Below are 21,643 nucleotides of genomic sequence, written 5' to 3' on the forward strand. Positions count from 1 at the left end.
ATACCGTAAGCTCTCTGGAAGTCTCCCTGGGGATGGTGGGGTACAAACCGTACAAACCTGAGTAGGAGAGCCCAGCAATCTCTATGAATAGGTCTTCCTCAGAGAAGCTTTCGGGTAGCATGAGGCAGGCGGTGGTCACCGCACTCTTCAGGTTTTTATCCAGGGCAGCTCTAAGAACTGTGCTCTCATTCATCGATACAATCTTCACCTGGAAAAAGCAGACCATTAGGAAGCAGCATTGCAGAAGCAGGCAGTGCTCACTCACTCACTGTCCCGTTCTGCCGACCATCAATGATAAGCCCAGTGACACGAAGCCATTATGACTCTAACGAGAGACCCCAGCGTCTCCTGCTGAATGTCAAAGTCAGAGAAATTGTGACACGGAAACAAAATCATTGTGAGGGAAACGAAATTAATGTTCTTATTTAAAAAAGTTGTTTCAAACAAAATAAATAAACTGTTTCATGTGCATGAGTGTTTTGCCTGCATGTAAGCTCATGCAGCACATGAATGCTGGGCCTGCAGACGCCAAGAGGTTGTCTGATGCCCTTGGACTGGAGCTACAGTAGTTTCCGAGACCCCAAATGGTTGCTGGGAATAGAACCCAGGTCCCTGAACAGCCAGAGCTCTTAATCGCAGATCCCCCAATACATACACTTTATACACACACACACACACACACACACACACACACACACACACACACACATATTTTTTTAAGGAAACTCACCATAGGCTCTGGAAAGGAACAAATGACCTGGGAGAATTACACTTCAACCTTTTATCACTTCATTGTTCTTTTACCGACTGTGAGAGCAGAAGAGGGTGTTTTACTATTTAGAATTTACTCTCTTGGGGTTGGGGAATTAGCTCAGCGGTAGAGCGCTTGCCTAGCAAGCGCAAAGCCCTGGGTTCGGTCCCCAGCTCCGGAAAATAGAAAAGGAAAAAAAAAAAAAAGAATTTACTCTCTTTTGGACCTTACGTAACCTGGGTAGTTCATGTCCATTTTACTATTGTTAGACACATAGACTTATACTTGACTAAGTAAAGAGAAACAAAAATCAGCTATAAAGGAACAACCACAGGCCTGAGAGATAGTTCAGAAGTTTAGAACACTTGCTGTTCTTCGGAGGTCCTGGATTCAATCCTACCACCCATTCCAGGCAGCTCGCAGTTGCTGTAACTCTAGCTCCAAGAGGTCTGACTCCCTCTTCTGGCCGCCACAGGCTGACATGCACATGGACACAATAAAGGGAGATACTGATGAGACCAGGTTTTGAAACTGTCTGGAGTGACTGGGGCCAATCACTGAGTTCTCAGGAGGCCAAGTCCAGATCCAAATCCATCCCAAGAGCTGTCCCAAAGGTTAGTATGATCAAGTCCACAGACCACTGCGCTTGCTTAATGAAAGGGCCTTTTCCTTCTGATGCAGCAGGAGCTACTCTCTGACTTCAAGCGATGCCACACGGCACGCAGTCTGCTCTGAGACGCACGGTTTCCAGGTCTGCACCATGGATAAGAGGTTAACAGGATCTTTTAAGTCCCCAGCTTCATCACTTCCCAACTCCATGATAACAGGATAATACTTAGTGGTAAGATGGCCCTAACTGGAATCGACACATCTGCTGGCCGACTCCAGCCTCTGGGTTTCTTGTGCAGAGCAGGGCCTTCTCTGGTTTTACCTCTTTAGGTTTTTTTCTCCCCACAGCATTAATGGCAGTTTATCTTCATGTTCTGCTTAAGTGGGCCTAGGAGAGCCCTGAATATAAGCCAAACCATCTACCTTAAAGACAGGGTCTCACTGTGTAACCTTGGCTGGCCTGGAACTTGCTATGTAGACCAGGGTGGCTTCAAACTCAGAGATCCTCTGCCTCCTGTGGACTAGCTTAAAGGCAGGTGGCACCATACTTGACTCTTTAATATTGAGAATATGGTCTTGGAGCCTGGGCTAGCCTTGAACTTGTGGTGGTATGCCCCCGCTGTCCCTTAAGTGCTGAGGTTACAGGAATGTGCTACCTCTTATAAATAGTGGGACTATTTATAACGTACCCTCATACACCGCAGGTGAGGCAAAGCCATTTGATTTAACAGACCTCTTCCGCCCCCACGGTGAGAACATAATAGTCCATAATTAGGCCATTCAATGAGTTTAGTATTATTGCATTCATGGAGTAAAAGGAAACAACAGTGTAGGACAGCCCAAGGCTGAGTGATGAAGATCAGCAAAACTGAGGGTGAAGCCTATGCTAGGAAACCAAGTCCCATTGCGTCTGGACTTTTCCTCATGGGTTCAGTCAGGGAAGCACTTCTCATCTTGATAGGACTAAGGATGGATCAAACGCAAGTCTTCCCCATCCAGGCACCTTGTCCCTTAGTTATACCCTCCAAGCCTCCATTTTAAGGTTCTAAAATAACTCCTATCACCATTCCCTAGCTCTGTGTGTGTGTGTGTGTGTGTGTGTGTGTGTGTGTGTGTGTGTGTACACATGCCACAGTGCATATGTGGAGATCAGAGGACAACTTGAGGAAGTATGTTCTCTCCCTTTCACTACGTAGGTTCCAGGAATCAAACGTGTTCATTATTCACTGAGCCATCTCACCAGCCTTTTCCCCTAGCTCTCTCAGACCTTGTATTCCACACGAAATCCCGGATCCTAGAAGAGAACATGAGCCAACAGCCCAGGTCCAGTGAGCTCCTGACTTGTCCCACGATGCCTCTCAACATCCATATTTCCATTCTCGCAGTCAGTGCTCTTAACCTCTGAGCCATCTCTCCAGCCCCTCTCCCAGATCCTTCTTAATAGTGTCGCACCTCCTTTGTGTACATTTCTGTGGCTTTTACAGAGGAGCTATTTTGGGATGTGAATAGCTCAAACCTGCAAAGAGGCGAGGAACCCTGGGCGTCCTTTCTTGGTTAACAAAATACCACTTGTTCTCCGAGAAGGCCGCTCTGCTTGCGCTGTCGGAGAGCAGCCTGCTTGCTATTTGAGGTTAGGCGAGTGAGAATAAAAGCATCCTTACTCAAGGGGAAAATGTGCGGATCTGGTTCTCCGGCGAAAGGTGAACCAGGACCTCATCTCCGTAGCATTGCTATTTGTTGCTCAGAGTGAAAAGCAGTGAGTGGTTGGGGCCCCGCCAGAGAGGCCTGGGAAAAGGAGAGAGTCCTCACGCTCGTGAATAGCTATTTGTACCTACTGGGAACGCCGATCTGGGCTGCACACACAGCATTGGCAATCCAACTGCACAGAGGAAGGGCGATGCTTGAAGGGTCTTTCAAAGGGGAGATTTCTGAGTACCGTTCAAGCCAGGAAAAGGAGTTACATGAGGGACTCCAGTGTAACATAGTGACAGCAGAGACTGCCTGAAGCGCAGAGTGAACTTTTAGTCTTAAGGAACCCAGACCTGCATGGTCCTGTGACACTCAGCTCCCACCTGAACATTCCCATCTCAACACCAAGGCAGGGACTGCTCTAAGCTGTCGCTGCTGGGAGCCACAAGGGCTGGAGCCTGGTCTACCTGCTGGACTGCGGGCTTTTAGGACAACTGATGTGGGGATCTTCATTTTTATTCCTTCAGCATACAGAGAGGAAACTTGGCTGCCTTCTGAGTCATTAAATGAGCTGCTCAATCTTTGCATTTCAAAGGCGAAGTGCCCAAAAGCTGGCTCACAGTCGTGCAGAGCCAAAACTTGTAACCAGTCTCCCAATTCCTAGTTCATTGGGACTTTTCTGTCCTCCGAATATTAATAAAGTTACAGCATGGCAAAATCACCTAAGGGTGAACATACTTGAAAAAAAAAAACAGTTTTATGCTTTACACAGATGAATCATATAGCACGTCGATTTTTTCTAAATAAAAATGTCATTTTAGTTACTTTATATTTTTTAGGAGAATGCTCATTGTTTAACCCTCCCTGGCTGGCTTAAATGCTAGGTAGACTAGGCTAGCCCAGAATTCAGAGTTCTACCTGAATCCTGAGAGCTGGGATTAAAAGCTTGTACTTCCATGCCTAGCTCCATTAAATACTTCAAATTCCATGATTCTGGAAAAATATCTGTTGTAGGGTTTGTGATTTAGCTCAATGTTAGCTTTCTGGGTTCCATGCCCTGTACTATGCATGGGTGTACACACACACACACACACACACACACACACACACACACACACACAGAGAGAGAGAGAGAGAGAGAGAGAGAGAGAGAGAGAGAAAGAGAGAGACAGAGACTGAGACTTAGAAACTTAAAGCTGTCCAGGAAATAAAAATAGGTATCTTTTTCAACCATGACAGGAAAATATAATATAAAATTTTTTATTTATTTATTTTTTTGTTTTTTTATGAAACAGGGTCTTACTATGTAGACTTGGCTGTCCTAGAACTCAGAGATCCACCTGCCCCCACCTCCTGAGAAGTGGGTTAAGGGCATGCACCACCATGCCAAGCAAAAGTGTAATAGAAGTTTAATTTATAGCCAACTCTTTCTAGAAATGTTCATGTTTCCAAATCCTTCATATTTCTTTTGAACACTTGATAGTGGGTGAGAAATCCCCTTTCAATTTGTAAGCCGCAGACACTCTAGAAGCTTTAGCTGATGTGATCTGACAACACGATGTCTTTTAAAACAAAGACAAGGGGTTCACATATTTCAGAATTCTTTTTTAAGACACTTGCTCACTTTTCTTGTAGAAGATGCCGCCTCTGTTCAAGTGTCACAAGTGTTTGCTGCCACCTACAGGTGAAAAGTTTGACTGTGGATGCTAATGGGAAGAGAGGTAGGCAGATTTATTCCCACAGGAAGGAGTGAGAGCCAAGGGAGGGAGGGGAGGGTGCTTGAGTACCATTATCAATGATTTACTTCAAAATACTTATTTATTTTTAATGTATGAGTAAGTTTTACATCCATTAGGAACACATACCATATGTGCATAATGCCCAAAGAAACCAGAAGATGTCAGACTCTTGGGAAGTACAGTTACAGACAGTGTGGCCTCCAAGCCGAGGACACACGCTGAGCACAAAGGAGGCTCTAGGTTTAATCTCCAGCATAACAAACAACTCAGAGGCCATGTGTTCACTCTGTGATTCCATAGCATTTTTGCTTTTTAAAAGCTAATTAAAAAAAAGAAACGAAAAGCTTAAAGTGCTTACTTTAAAGTTGAGGGCACTGGCTGCTCTTCCAATACCCATATGGTGTCTTACAACTATAACTCCAGTTCCAGAGGAACAGACACCATCTTCTGGCCTCTACGGGCACTGCACACATGTGGTGTACAGACATGCATGTAGGCAAAACACCCATTTACATAAAGTAAAATATAATTCTTGAAAAAGTTTTAAAGTAGTACTGGCAAAAGTACAGTAAAGACACATTTGTACATATACATTTTTGTTCAATTTCCTTTTATGCAAAGGTAACAGCCAGCTAAGAACACTCACTGAGAGGGAAACAGCACTTCTGAGTTCTCTAAATCAAACACTTGGGGATGCTCATCCACAGATGGACTGCCCTGAGGTGGGGGAGACCCAGCGAGCGAGCAGTGCGGGCACGCAGTTACATGAGAAGCAGAAGACTAGGCGTGCTGGGTTCTAAACGCCGAGTCTTTTTGAGCTAACAACCCTGCTTCTAATTTCCAGGCAGGGCAGGATTATTACCTCCCCTGAACAGGTGGGAAAATTGGGATTTAGAGACAAAACCCAACTGTATAAGTTCACATAAAGGTGGCGAGTGATTTCACACTCCCTTCTGCCCCATTAAGCTGCAGAGTTTATAAAAATAAACAGACACACCTCAAGAAAAAAAAAAAAACCCAACACCAAAATCAGATCCCAGCAATCACCCATGGCAGAGCACCTCCTGCCCACACTCCTGGGACAGCGCAGTGTGGCAGTGTGGTTCAGTCCCCAGTGTGGTTACTCTGGGGAACGTGAAAGGACCACGTCTCAAGGAAAAGCAAAGCAAGAAACAGAAAGAAAACTTGGGACAGAAAATAGGTATTTTTTTGTTTCTAAAGTTTGCTTTCTAAAAAAACCTTTATTTGTAGTAATTTCCTCAACATTGGGTTCTGCTAGATATAAGACCTTGAAATTATGAAGAGCAAAATTACTTCTTGTGAATATCTGTGAAAGTTTCCCTGCTCCTGCTACTCTCGGACTTTTAAATCTGTTCCTCCTGGAATAAGGATGACTTCAGTTGTACAGTGTCAACCAGTTTGCATCAGGCCCTGGGTTCCCACCCCAGCACACACGTTCTAGCTCAAGTAGAGGCTACAGAACACGGGGAAGGCACTGCTGTGTTTACCCAAGCACATACATGTGTAGTATGTGCACGCATGTGTGAGAGGCACACACAATGTGTCGCACTGCCCCATAGCACAGTTCTGGCCATGTTAATGTGTATGAGTGTCTTAGCTGCATCTATGTATGCGTACCACATGCATTCCTGGTACCTGAGGTCAGAAGATGGCTTCGGATTCCCTGGAAATGAAGCCAGAGATGTCTGTGAGGAACCATGTGGCTCGGGAACTGAACTCGAGTCCTCCAGAAGAGCAGCCAGTGCCCTTAGACAAGGCGGTGTTCTCTCTCCAGATGGCTGTTCTGTTATCTAGGACGGATTAAACTCAGCCTTTTCTGAGTTACTGAGTCTCCAGCACCCCTTTTCCTTCCTGGAGTTGGGCAGGAGAGCCTTCTCACCACATGGCTAGTTCCTCTGGTCATCAGCCCTATCCTGAAGCTAAGCAGAGGCTCATCCAGGGTCATCATCAGCTTGGCAGTGTGGCTCAGTGGCAAGAGCCATGGTATCTCTGTTCCAAGAATTCCAAGGGTTTAGGAGCTCTCTGCCGGGAGCCAGGACAGAGCCCACCATGAGTCCTGCATGCATATTACATGTACAAAGATCATATATACATGCTATGTAGATCATCTCTTCTTAGAGCACAGTGCCACAGGGCAATCTCTTTACACTGTGGGATGATGAACTTCATGGAGGGTAAGAGGACTCTACCTATATTTCTATTTCCTGGAATTCCATATTTATGAGCTCATAAAGATCAAGTGAGGTCAAGTTCAGAGACAAGCGATTGACTAACTGTGGCACCCAGAAGGGCACAGACTCACCGGCTTTTGGAGACGTCCGGCGATATATAGGTTATTCCAGTTCAGGAGGTCCTCAATCAGAGTGCCAGTACTAATGACCCCATATTTGATAAGCTGCAAGAGAAGACATGAACATGACAAAAAGCAAACTACCAGGCTGCTGCTTCCACAAGCAGAAGTGAGGGAATGGCTAAGGGCTTATCCAGGAATAGGATGTTCATCTGCTTAGCAACTTAAAATCCTCCAAAACCCACATCTTGCTGGTGATGCACGCCTTTAATCCCAGCACTCAGGAGGCAGAGGTAGGAGGATCTCTGAGTTCAAGGCCAGCCTGGTCTAGAGTGAATTCCATGACAGCCAGGACTACACAGAAAAACCCTGTCTTGGAAAAAACAAAACAAAACAACAACCCCTGCCCCAAACAAAGACAACAAAACAAACAACAAACAAACAAAAAGAAAACCCACATCTCTATCAAAACTGCCCAGAGATTTAGTGCCAAGACTGACCTGGCTCCCAAGGTATGGAAGTGAGATGGCCAGTATTTTAATATATATGATTGCTAACGGGAGTATGGCTCTTAGACACCATCTAGTATGAGTCTGCAATGCTAGATCCTTCCAGTTTCAGAAGTGATGATTTAAGTAATGTTCTTCATTTGAGAAATAAAAAACTGAGTGCCCGGGGACAGTGAAAGGGCTCAATAGGTAAAGCTGCTTGCAGCCAATCCTGATGACTCTGAGTGTGAGCCTGGAACCCATAAGATGGAAACAGATAACTGAACCCTACCAGTTACACACACTTACACACACACACACACACACACACACACACACACACACACACACACACACACACACAGAGAGAGAGAGAGAGAGAGAGAGAGAGAGGAAGAGAGAGAGAGAGAGAATATGAATGAGAATAAATCTTGAATAGAAATTGAGGTCCAACAATGGTAATTGGTAAGAAGTCACAGTGACACTGCACCAGCAGAGTGTGAGCTAGTCCCTGCAGCTGGGCACAGTAATACATAACCCCCAGTCCCTGCAGCTGGGCACAGTAATACATAACCCCCAGTCCCTGTAGCTGGGCACAGTAATGCATAACCCCTAGTCCCTGCAGCTGGGCACAGTAATACATAACCCCCAGTCCCTGTAGCTGGGCACAGTAATACATAACCCCTAGTCCCTGCACTGGGCACAATAATACATAACCCCCAGTCCCTGCAGCTGGGCACAGTAATGCCTGCCCCAGAATTACATCCTGGTCTTCGAATATTCTTTGCATTGCAAAATATTAGAATTCTTCTTTCATTAAAATTTTCACAGGGGCTGGAGAGATGGCTCAGCGGTTAAGAGCACTGACTGTTCTTCTAGAGGTCCTGAGTTCAATTCCTAGAAACCACATGGTGGCTCACAACCATCTGTAATGTGATCCGATGCCCTCTTCTGGGGTGTCTGAGGACAGCTACAGTGTACTATTATTCATAAAATAATTCTTTTTTTTTTTTTTTCAGAGCTGGGGACCGAACCCAGGGCCTTGCGCTTTCTAGGCAAGTGCTCTACCACTGAGCTAAATCCCCAACCCCAAAATAAATAATTCTTTTTTTTTTCTTTCTTTCTTTTTTTTTTCAGAGCTGGGGACCGAACCCAGGGCCTTGCGCTTGCCAGGGAAGCACTCTACCACTGAGCTAAATCCCCAACCCCAATAAATAATTCTTTAAAAACAAGTTTCACTGGCCTTTTCCTGACAGTGCCTTTCAGTGTTAACTCTTCCAAATGGTGACAATTACAAGTTAACATCCAAAGATGAAAACCCCCTTATCAATGCTAAGCACATGGAATTACAGACAAGGAGGGCCATTACCACGATAATTGATATACAGCTCCAACGTGGATTTCCCAGCTTACTAATTGTGTTAACAAATACCTAAGCAGTCTTCTCAGGCTGCAAATATTTAAAAAGCAGCTAACAAATTTCAGTTAGAAAGTACAGCAGCTGTGGCACACAATCATGCACAAACGTGGTTACTTGAGCTTGAAATGTTTGGAAATTACTCATCAAAGGCAGGCGAGGCAGATTATGGATTATGAAGAAAGAAGCAAACTATGTGCTTTGCACAACACAAAAGGAAGCATAAGACCGTGCTGCTTCAGACAAGTGGCAGCTAGGAGGCCCCAGGGACACTGTAAGCCTGGAAGTTCAGGCAACTGTCACTTGCATTCAGGAGGTTAAGGAATGCATGGCCTTATGAAGTCACTTCCCCTCTCAGAACTGAGGTTTCCTACTGCATAGAGGAGCAGGCAGGTGCACAAAGGACCAGCAAAGCTAACGCATATCCGGGTGTGGTGCACACACTTTTAATTCCAGCACTCTGGAGGCAGAGGCGGGTGGATCTCTGAGTTTGAGGCCAGCCTGCTCTACATACAGTACAAGTTCTTGGATAGCCAGGACTACAGAGAAACCCTGTCTCAAAAAACAAAACAAAACAAAACAAAACAACCTAGCAAAATAAAAATAAAATAAAGAAGAAAAGTTAAGGTGTGACCTTAAGATGATGCACAGGTTCATAACCATGTCTCTGCTTCTTACAGCCTGGACCTTTGACCAATTGTAGGGTCATTACCTGGGGCTGTCAAATATGCAGAATCTCAGGTTCCATCCCAGACCAACTGAATCTGGACCTGCATTTTAACACAATCCCCAGGAGACTCACACACCTGTAAAGGTTACACTGCCCTAAGCGACTGGCATTAGTGTTGGCACAGGCAAACCCACAGGTCAGCCCTGACCCTATCTCCCACCTCCCCAGCAGCCCTCTGAGGAACTAGGATGCTTTATTGAGTTTAATGCCTCCCCATTCTGGGGATCAAATCCCGGACCTAGATAACTAGGTAAGTACTCTGTCACTAAGCTATATCACCAGTGCCTGATGTGTTATATAAAACAGGTAGGGTTCTTGACGTAAGATAATCTATTTTGGGGGGATCCAAAGATCTTATCTGCCCTCTAACATGCAACTCTCAAATCCTACCCACCTACTGACACCAAGAACTTCCCTTCCATCATGTGACATCACATGTCCCAGCCACCTGACACCCTCTTCACTTCCTGGTAGTACCTGTTCCTCCTCTTAGATGACATCACTCTCTATCCTGGTCCTCAGTGGTCCTGCTGCTTCTCCATACTTCCCAGACAGCAGTCCTTAAAACGTGCAGCCCTACCCAGGACCCGCTAAAGCAGTGTGGCCGAGAGATTAAAATCTGAGAACTAGTTGGCCAAAGGTCAAAAGATAAGAAAGCCAGATCTCGGCCAGCCATGTTCTTAGATACCAGTTACAGTCAACGGCAGATGAAGACTCCCGTCCTGTCTATGCCTGGGGTTAAGAAAGCAGGATGGGGTGAGGCCACTTCCTGAGAATGTGGACACGATATTTCACTGGGATTCAACTGCCAAATCACAACCACCCAGTTAAGGCCAAGGCCTGAAGGCCCTTACCTTCCCGTCACACATGATCAGTGGGTTGAAGTAGACGCCGGCACCATAATTATTCTGGACGGATGAGATGATCCTGGGCCCCAAGAGTTTGAGGAGAGAATAGTGGCTCCAGTTCTTCTTCAGGTTCATTGCATGCCAGGCAACAGGGTCATCTACTGTGAACACTAGATCTAACATGGGATTCTGGGAAGTGAAGGGACAAAGAGTTCATTACCATCGAACAAAAACACTAGTGAACTAACTGAAAGTTCCAAAGTGCTACAGTATTGCATTTCATGGTCAGAAGATCCTCCATTAGAAACCTGAGCAGGTCCCACAGAGCAACGCTAGCTTGCCTTTTAGTCATACAAATAAATGGCATCACACATTCACTTACCATGGGTTGTGTGTCAGGCCTTGTCTGATCTCTAGACACATAATGAGTTAGCTCATCTCCAAAGGGAATCCCATCAGACAAGTATACTATTCCAGTCATATAGGAGGGGAAATGAAGGGCTTGGGAAAGCACTTTGCCCAAGGCCACAGAGACCAAGGAGACTCAAGGAAAAGTGGCTCAGTCGTTAGGAGCACTTGCAGAGGACCTGTGTTTGATTCCCAGCACCCACACAGTGGCTCTCAAATGCCTTCTTCTGACTTCTGTGGGCGTTAGGCATGCATGTAGTCAACATACATACACACAGGCCAAAATACTCATACACATGAGTATTTTAAAAATAATTTTAAAAACATTAAGGGAAAAAGAAAGCTGATAGGTTTCAGGGCAGGGAACTCAAGAGCCCCCCACAAAAGACTGACAAATTACGCACAGGTTGACTCTACATAGGAACGCTTAACCTAGCAACTACACTCAGCAAGATTAGATCAAGAGAGTAAGGAGGAGGGATTTTTCTTGGATGTGACATTTATGACTTTTGAAGAATGTAGGAGGGGAAGGCAGCATGGAGAAGTAACCCAGGAAGCACAGTTTTAAAAGGTTGTCAGGTTAGTGGAAACTGTTCCCTACACGTTGGTTAGCCAGGCATGCTCCAGAACCACCACCACCCCACCCCACCCCCACCCCCAGTTTGATGCTGGTGTAACAAAACATGCTCATGGAGTACTAAATGAGATCAGGGTGATTTTCCACATTAAAGAACTTTCCAGAGGAGCTGAATGGAGGGAGGAGAGCTTATGGATGAGGAAATGAAATGGCATTATTAGCTCAGGCACTCTCGTCATGGGAGAATGCACCAGACTTGTTAGCATGAATGTAGAGAATGAAAAAGAAGAGAAAAGAAGGGTCATTTCCAGGAGAGAATCCTAGGTCAGCTCAAAGGAGAACCTCGCTGAAAACCCACAAGGTGGCTATCAGGAGGTTAAGGAATGCTATGGTTTCCCAGGCCAGTCTTAGACCATTGGTGATAATATTTAAGACCTGGAGGTAGCATGAATAGGGCATGGTTATGTATCTGTACAGATGTACGAGTCTACATGTTTGCAGGTCAGAGGCTCTCTTACCACCTGGAGCTTGCCAAGTATGCTGGGAGCCAGTAAGGCCCAGGGATCCACCCATTCTTGTCTCCTGAAGGCAGGGGTTACAAGTGGGTACCACAATGCCTTGTTGAGGGTGATTGTAAAAAAATTATGATAATGTATATGAAGAAACCGGACAACTTACAATCTCTTGTGTGCCCATGACCCGTACTTTCCCATTTGCAGCCAAGGTAGAGAAAATAGGAAGGATGCAGAAGAAATTCAAGAAACACCAGGAGGTGAATTTTAACTGGAAAAAAGATCTGGCCAGGAGCTAGACCCAGGATGCCCTATGCTATCTGTACAGTGATTTCTGCAGACCACACTGAGACTTGTATACTCAGTCAACTCTGGAGTTGCAAGGCTCACTCCCACCTAGACTCCTGTTCAATGTGTTGAGCTGAATAAATGTGCTACCTGCCTGGGCCCTATACCCAGACCATCAACTTCTTGAAGCCCACGATCATTCCATATTTTCTCCTTATTTTTAGATGGGATTTTTCAAAGCTGGTTTCGAATTAGTCACGTGGGATATTACACACTGATAAAGTCCTAGGCTAATGAAATGAATCCCTGTAGACAAAACAGTCTTCCTTTTTTCTAAAAAGCTCTGGAAAACTCCAATGTCAAAGGCTGAAAACACTTGTTTTTCCCTTCCCACCACTCCTCTGCAATGCTACCACATCTTCCTCATGGCTCCCGACTTAGATTGATGGAGATGACTACTCATCCCTTACTTATCCTATCAGCTCAGGCCGGTGAAGGACCAGCATATAGTGTCACTTCCTGCCAAACCAGATAAACTGAGTTCAACCTCATGACCCACGTGGTGCAAGGAGAGAAACAACTCCTTCAAGTCGTCTTGTGACCTTCAAGTGTGCGCAGCGGTGCACGTGCGCTTGCTACATAACCACTAAGTAAAAGTAAACATATAGGTTTGCCTGGCCTTTAATTCCAGGACTGTGAGTTCGAGGCCAGCCTTCAGTCAACCCTGACAAGGAAAATCCAAATTCAGCTCACACTGAGGGACACTTTGGTAGTATGAACACTTTACTAGTTGGCTCTTGGCGTGTCCGGGGCTCCGCAGGGATGGAAGGCACACGGGGACCGGCGAGGGTGAACAGGTGCCAGACATGGGACTGGTCGAGGAAAGAGGGGGCCTCGGACTCACCTCCTGGTGTGCACTGGGTCCTGCCTGGCGATACACCGCAGAGCCGTAGGCGAAGGCCAAACTCAGGTCCTCCGGGAAGTGAGCCAGAATCCTGCGCAGGCCCACGCCCGAGCTGTGCAGCGCCTGCAGCGCCATGGGCGGGCTGGCCCGCCAGTAGGACAGAGGGTGCTGTGCGGACCCTGTGCTCGCAATTCTCGGTCGTGCGGACCGCGCTTCCGCCCGGCCCCGCCCCTCCACGCACGCGCGCTTCAGAGCGGCAGCTGGCGACCTGCAGGGAGGCCGAGGCTCTGTGGCGCCCTCTAGCCAGCGGAGGAGCACACTGCATGCCCATCCTAAGACAACCTGCTATAGACACAACACAGCCTTGCAAATCTTTTGTAGCTCTCAAACCACAAATGGTTATTAAACCATTTAATTAATTACATTAATTAAATCATCCGTATATTGAAGGTTTTTCTTGTTTTTTTTTTGAGATAGAGTTTCTCTGTGTATCCCTGGCTGTCTGAGAACTCCCTCTGTAGACCAGACTGGCCCCAAAGCGTAAGATTTTTTTTTCCAGACAGGGTTTCACTGTGCAACAGCTCTAGAATTTGCTAGGTAGACCAGGCTGGCCTCGAACTCACAGTCATCCGCCTACCTCTGTCTCCAAGAATGAAAGCATGAACTATCTCATTCTCAACATTGTGCAACTGTCACCTGTAGCACCAAGTTGTAGGAGAATTTGAAGATTTAGAAAAACAAAACAAAACAAAGTAAAACATGCCTGCCCAAGGAACTGTGATTGCTAGAAACTGGCCATGGCTTCTTCATGTTAAAAGTCCCTTCCAAGTCTGATAATAAGTAAAATGCCCCACAAAAGGAAACATATTGAATAAACATTCCTTTTATATTTTCTCTCGATTTTAGGATCAGAGAAGATTCCTTGCCCCATTAGGGATGGCCTCACCAAGGACCCTTTAATTTCCATTCCTCTTCTGGAGAAAATGGGATTCTGAGGTAGAAGATATCAAAGATTTCTTTTACACAGTGAGAGAAACGTGCTCAAGATGGCAGAGGCCTTCAGGAGATGGTTGAGCTCCCAGACTCTTTGAAGCTGTGCTTTCTTCTCTAACTTGTACTGCCTCTCAAAGATCAGCACCACCACCTGCAGTCCCAGCTACTTATGCGGCTATAACCAGGAGGGTGGTGAGTTCTAGGCAAGCTTTGGCAAGTTTGAGGTTGGATTGGGATACTATGAAAGATCCCGCTCTAAAACAAAAACAACAAACTGCTAGGGCTGATGGTGTGGCTCAGTGCTTAGGGCTGAGTGTTGTGGCTCAGTGCTAGGGAGATTGCCTAGTACTCACAAAGCCCTGGGTTCCATCCCAGCACAACAAATGACAACATACCATGGTCGGAGCTGTGGCTCAATGATAAGTCCCCAGCACTCACAACCATCTGTAACTCCAGAAGGTCTGATGCCCTCTAGTGAGCTCCAAGGGCACCAGGCACACATGTGACATACATACATACATACATACATACATACATACATGCAGATGATCCCTTATACACATAAAAATTGTTTTTAAATCTTAAAACAACAACCAACCTACTACTAAGAGGCCAGGAGGAGGGCCCCGCTAGGAAAGTGCTTAACCCATGCAAGCCTGAAGACCTCAGCTTGGGTCACCAGCACCACCTAAAGCCAGGCATAGTGGCTCAAGTCTGCCATCCCCAAACTCCTACAGTAAGATGGAAGGCAGAAACGGGAGAGTAGCTTGAGGGTACACGCTGAAGGACTCCAAGAGACCCTGTCTCAAACCTACACTAAAGGTCCTCTGACCTTCATGTGTGAGCTGTGGTACTTCTGCATGCATGAGTATATATATACAGACACAGACAGACAGAGAGAGACAGATACACACACACAGAGACAGAGACAGAGAGAGACAGATACACACACACACAGAGAGAGACAGAGACAGACAGAGAGACAGATACACACACACACAGAGACAGAGACAGACAGAGAGAGACAGATACACACACACAGAGACAGGGACAGACAGAGAGAGACAGATACACACACACACAGAGACAGAGACAGACAGAGAGAGACAGATACACACACACAAACAGAGAGAGACAGATACACACACACACACAGAGACAGAGACAGAGAGAGACAGATACACACACACAGAGACAGAGAGAGACAGAGAGAGACACATACACACACACACACACACACACACACATATACACGGGGGCGGGGAGTAGTAACATCACCTGTATCTTACAGGTGATGATCAGGAGAAAGCAGCCCTTCTGAGCTCACATGAACATGTAATAAAAGAAGAGTTCAAATTCAGGGTCGGCGACACACCAAGGTCTCTCTCATTCTAGTCCATCTTTGAAGCAGGGACCCAGTGGGGTCAAATAACCAATTATGGAGAAAAGGCAGGGAGAGTGAAGATTGAGCTTTTGCAACAGTGTCACCATGAACTAAAAAAAAAAAAAGGCCTGACCCAGCAGGCAGATGCAGGACTAGCTCTGATGCATTCAGTTGGAAAGATGGTTATTTGGAGTCTCGCTCGCCACACTGCACTGAAGTTGGTGCTGGGAATTTTGCAGTGACCAGGTTATAGCTTTCGGCTATGCAGGAACTCAGGGTCTGTGGCAGACAGACTTAACAAACAAACAAGTGAGGTCATGCAGCAGTCATTCAGTGCTAAGAATATAATATTTTTCTATTAAGAGGACATGAATTGGGGAGCAGAGGGGCAGCAGAGGAAGAAGTGTGGGCCACAAAGCCAGGTCTTGAATGGGGAGGCATTTGGTGGAAACAAGAAATCAGCTGGGTGGAAACCATGAGTGGAATTTCAGGACAGCAACATGGAGAGGGAGTCTCTAGAGCAGAAGAAGAAGGAAGGAAAACTCTGGACTTCAGGCTTCCTGCATTGGCAACAACATTTTGGTTCATTCTAATGAACCCTCACTCTTGTCCAGACTACTTGGATGCGAGATGCACTCACCGTGGACGTACACAGAGCCCTTCCACATGGAGACCAAATGAACCTTATTACCAGCCATTTCTTATCTCCTCTCTCTCCTTGAGGAAATAACTCAACATTCCTCCCACCCCTTCACTGGCAAGAGTAATGCGTGCTCATAAAAATGTAAACATTACAAGCTATGCATCTCATCCCCTGAGGAAACCACTGGTAATCTTCCGTACATGTTCTTCCAGATAGTCTTAGGAATATATTAACATCGAAAACATTTTTAAGTGGAAATGGATGAAAGATATTATTTTCCAAATTGCTTTTTTTTCGTCACCTCACATATCAAGGGCATCTTTGTTCAGAGTATATAGATGTATTTCATTCCGATTACTAGCAAAGAATTACTCTAAAATATGGATATTACATTCTGATGGACATAGATTATTTCTCTTCTTTCCCTTTTGCAATCCTGGCAGTATGACACATGGCCTCGAGTGCTCTAGCCAATGCTGCAATGCCGAGCCAACCCCCCAGCCCCATTTCAAGTTTCCACACATGAGACAGTGAGTGTCTTTTTGGCTGTTCCTTTAGAAATGTTTTTACATTTCTGTGTCTTCGAGTGAGCACATACATGCTGTGACATGTCCGTGGAGGTCAGAGGACAATTTGGAGGAATCCATTCTCTCTTTTCCCCATGTGGATTCCAGGACCCCGACCTAGGTCATAAGGCACGATGGCAAGTGTTCTTATCTGCTGGACAAGCTCTCCAGCCCTCTGGGTATTTCTTTTTGTACATGCCAAGTACTGTGTTGATGTAAAATTGATTCCCATGGCTGGCAGGATGACTCAGCAGGTAGAGGTGTTTGCTATGAAAGTCAAACAACCTAAGTTCAAGTCCCGGAACCCACAGAAGGCTGGAGGGAGAGAACAACTCCACAGAGGTTGCCCTCTGGCCTTCACACACAGGCTGCAGCATGTGCACCCCCATATGTATAATTCACACACACACACACACACACACACACACACACACACACACACACACACACACACAAATAAATCCTAAAATGCTTGCTGCCTAGAAGTGGAATTGCTGGGTGTAAGCGTCAGCACACTGCTAAATTCCCCTGGAAAAGACACACGGGTTCTCACAGCCACCAATAGGGCTCAGCCCCGATAGAAATAAAAAGCCTTTAATCCGTCACCATTTTTCTCCCTTGCAGTCATTTACATCTAATTATCAGTAATTTTCAGTTTCACAACACACTCCCTCCTGCTAACACAAAACCAGCAGCTGGAAAGTTCCATCCCACTCCTGTGTGCATTTTTTCTTTTTTGCCTCTGCTCAGGAAGAGGCAGAAGTCGAACAGCAGAGAACACATTTGCATTCCTCAGCAGAAATCCCCCTGCTCCCTTCAGCTCATCCGCTCTTTTAAATTACCGTGGCTCACTGCGTTAGGAGCTATTAAAAAGCCCTCATGTTCGATCTAATAGCTCTGAGGTTTTGATGAAAAGCTCGTGCCAACGAAATAAAAATGTTTGAGAGCCATTTCCAAAGACATATGCCACCGGATTTCAGCCAGTGCTGAGTGTCGCTGCTAGCTTATCTGGCAGGTGTCTCTGTATTCCTTAAGAAGGATGTTGCCAGGCTAGGATTCACCGAGAAGATTCACCCCAGCTGGGTGTTAGAGCTCTGTACAATGTCTGTAGCTTATAAGCTTTGGTCTTTCATCCGTGTTTTAAAAGAACAGGAAAAGGGATTGGTGAAAAAAATCCTGGTTCTATTACTCTTGTAATTTATCCGCGATGTTGGGATTGGAACCTAAAGGCCTCACATTCTGGATGTACCCTGAGATCTGGGGTGTGTGTGTGTGTGTGTGTGTGTGTGTGTGTGTGTGTGTGTGTGTGTCTGTGGTGTGTGCATGTGTCTGTGGTATACATGGGCATGTGTGTGTGTCTGTGGTGTGCATGGGCATGTGCGTGTGTCTGTGATGTGCGTGCGTGTGTGTGTGTGTGTGTGTGTGTGTGTGTGTGTGTGTGTTACAGTTGAACCACTTATTTAGTCATTGCAATTGCTGACAAAAGCAGAGAGGGGTCTTGATCTCTCCTTTATTCTTTTTAAATAAGATATATACTATAATTTTTTAAAACGTGTGTATGTGTGTGTGTGTGTGTGTGTGTGTGTGTGTGTTCATGTATATGTATGTGGATGTGCATGTGAGTACCCCTAGAGGTCAGAAAAGGGCCTTGGATCCCTAGGAACTCAAGTTACAGGCTATTGTGAGCTGCCTCCTGTGGGTGCTGGTATCTGAACTTGGGCCCACTGGAAGAGTAGCATGTGCTCTTAGCCATTGAGCCAGCTCTCCAGCCATTAAATGTATATACTTAAAAAATTATGTTTTATGTGTGGTGTTTTGCCTGCATGAACTGCTGGAGAGAATTGGGGAGTTGGGGAGAAAGGGTTTGACATTTTCAGCCCAGAGATGGACTGTTATCTGGGGAGGAGACATTATGTGTGTTAATACAACCCTTGGGATGTTGCTTATTTATGTGAGAACCTGGGTCTAATCCCTGAGCGCCGAGCTAAAAGATAACAAAAAAGATATCACCACCCTCCTCCTCTCTCTGGCCTTTCACAGCCTAAACGCTACAGCCCCTTTCCTCTGTAAACTCCAGCAGGAAGTTCAGCCATCTTGTCCCTCCGTGAGACTCATACCGGATATGTGTAGCTTTTCTGTTAAGCATGGAATAAAAATCTGTGCATTCTTTCCCCCCTTTGTTGTTGCTGTTGTTGTTTGTTGTTGTGTGTCAGTTTATTTCACGGGCTGAAATCATTTAAACTTTGGAAGGAAAAGAATAAAACTGAAAACTTCTCTACATGTTTGACTCATGACCCGGCAAGTGACTCTGGTCCTCTTTTCATACGTGCGCATGACTCACATAGGGTTGTCATGAGAAAAAACTGGTTGACATGCAGGGAGTGCTGAGGACTCCTGGTGTGTAGCCACCCTAGGAGTGTGGTACTGGTTATTCTCTACTGTCCTGGATCTTCAAGCAAGAAACAACTGGCTACTTTGTGTCCCTAAAACTGGCCTAAAGTTTGGGAGAAAATGAGACGGTGAAGCATTTGGTCCAAAGAGAAAGAAGTAATTGCTACATACAAAGTCCATCTGCAGAAATGGAGGTCTGTAATCTATCAGATCTGTAGTCCGTCCCAAGATGGGTTCACCCGAACTATTACTGACAATTTGGAAAACATCTCAAAGTCAAATGACATATGGGAAATCTGGGGTAAATAGAGAAGAACGAGTGAGTTTGTCATGGAGTACTCAGAGCGCTACAGTGTTAGTGAGCACCGGGAATCTTCATGAGAAAAAACAGACCAGGTATCATTTTGCAGTTTCCAAGACTGGGCTTCTTCCTGTCTCCCTCCCTCTCCCTGTTTATCACCTGACTTCTTTCGCCTGAAGGCCCTGGAGCATCTGTGGCTGTGAGAGAAACTGGACAGCTTCCCAACGCATTAATTACTGTCCTTAGAGAACAGAATGACATGAGGTTGTTTTAAAATTCTTAATAGGCTTTATTGTTTCATTCTAGCATAGGGTAATACTTCAATCTATAAAACAGGGTCACTGTGTCCATGAGTCAAGTGGGGTAAACTTTACAGATAGAGAAGGACCTGAACAAAGCAGACATAAGAACTAACACACACTGGGCATTTCAAAACCAGTTCTGGGTCAGGCAGGGACAGGGAGAGAGAACAACAGGCAGGTAATTGATGGGGTAACACTAGGTTAACTTCAGGTTCCATTTCTGTGTGACAAGTAAAGTAGAAGGATTTTGTTATGTCAGTTGGAGCTGTCATGGTTGGGGAATTGGCTGTTATCTTTCTCTTCTGTCTTCTTAGGTCAGTAAACAGCTTTCAATTGGTGATGGGTGTCTTTAGCACAAGTAACTCCTTTCTTTAGCTTTGACCTATTCAGGAGCCCCATCCAAAACAGTGCCTCTTATCCTTTTCATTAGTACTCATATGTAAACTCCCAATAATTTGTAGACTATGTTTGTGAGCCTTTCAGTTGGCATCTTACTGCTTTGGACATCACTAGGGCCTCTTCATGGGCAGAGGAATAGAGAAGACATCCTACAGTCAATGTACAAGCACCCTGTAGGGTAAGTCAATTTACTATTTATCTTTTATTTCTAGCACAGCACCCCTAAAATTTTCAGATTTTTCTGAGAGATTTAAGCATCTTTTACTACTTAGAAAGAGCCCTTTATGATCACTAGCTAAACTATCCAGAATCAGGGAGCTCGGGCTTCACTGAGAAAATCTGCCTCCATAAAAAATGAAGAATGACCAAGGTAGACACCTGATGTCAACTTCAGACCTCCATACATATGTGCATATATGTATACCTACACACACACACACACACACACACACACACACACACACACACACGCACGCACCAAAACAAAAGAGCCCCATTTTGGCCACACCTGAGCAGACTCAAGGTAGGGATCTTGGATAGACTCTGAACTGAATGAGGCTGGTCATAGGAAGGACTAGATGATTGGGGATTGGAACTCTCAGTCCCACCATCTGGGCAGATCTACAAAGGTGACAAAGAGGCTGGAGAATAAGTACTATTAAAACTCACACAGAGGGGGCTGGAGAGATGACTCAGCGGTTAAGAGCACTGCCTGTTCTTCCGAAGGACCTGTGTTCAACTCCCAGTAGCCACATGGTAGCTCACCACTGTAACTCCAGCTCTAGGGGATCCAACACCCTCACACAGGCATACATATATGCAGGCAAACACTAATGCACACCAAATTAAAAATAAATAAATAATTTTTAAACCCTCTGAAAGGATATGTCTGATGAACGTCTGGGTCGGTGAACACATCAAGATAGAAGACATGCCTGCAAGTGCACGGATGCTTTGGGTCCTCCCCAGCGAGTACACGACCTTCCGGGTCCTCTCCTGGTGCTCTGTCTCTTTTCCTCCCCCTCTCACCATTCTATCCCCTCCACGTCCACTTCCTCCTTGCACTTTAGTCTCAGGTACTTCTATTGACTTGTGTTCAGGTTGGGGACTTTTCTTCTCTTTTCTTTCTTTCTTTCTTTCTTTCTTTCTTTCTTTCTTTCTTTCCTTCCTTCCTTCCTTCCTTCCTTCTTTCTTTCTTTTTCTTTTTCTTTTTCTTTTTTCTTTTCTTTTTTTTTTGCTTCCAAGCTTCAACCTTTATTTTTGTATGAACTTTCTCATACTTTGAACCTAACACATAGCACAATACTAAACGTCAGCAAATCTCTCTTCTGATTTAAGCAACCTGGAGGGCAAGAACTGTGCCTTAGCCTCCCATCAATCTGTTCCAAGAACT

At 45.4% G+C, this 21,643-nt stretch overlaps 1 protein-coding gene across 2 annotated transcripts in view; it reads right to left on the reverse strand.

The window, feature by feature from the left end:
* Tamm41 (TAM41 mitochondrial translocator assembly and maintenance homolog) overlaps positions 1-13,497 on the reverse strand; it is a 32,720-nt gene extending 19,223 nt beyond the window's left edge. Inside the window, exons 1-4 of one of the 2 annotated variants that reach the window (XR_015685658.1) lie at positions 13,272-13,492; positions 10,589-10,771; positions 7,112-7,204; positions 58-208 (exon numbers count right to left, since the gene is read on the reverse strand). Coding sequence is in view for 1 of the 2 variants with exons in the window: in NM_001108642.1 (NP_001102112.1) it covers positions 58-208; positions 7,112-7,204; positions 10,589-10,771; positions 13,272-13,406 (562 nt within the window). In the remaining variant the exon portion in view is untranslated. 2 annotated transcript variants of the gene reach the window in all.
* Positions 13,498-21,643: the final 8,146 nt, after the last annotated feature.

The sequence above is a fragment of the Rattus norvegicus genome, chromosome 4 (assembly GCF_021556685.1).
Source record: "Rattus norvegicus strain SHRSP/BbbUtx chromosome 4, alternate assembly SHRSP_T2T, whole genome shotgun sequence".
NCBI classification, from domain to species: domain Eukaryota; kingdom Metazoa; phylum Chordata; class Mammalia; order Rodentia; family Muridae; genus Rattus; species Rattus norvegicus.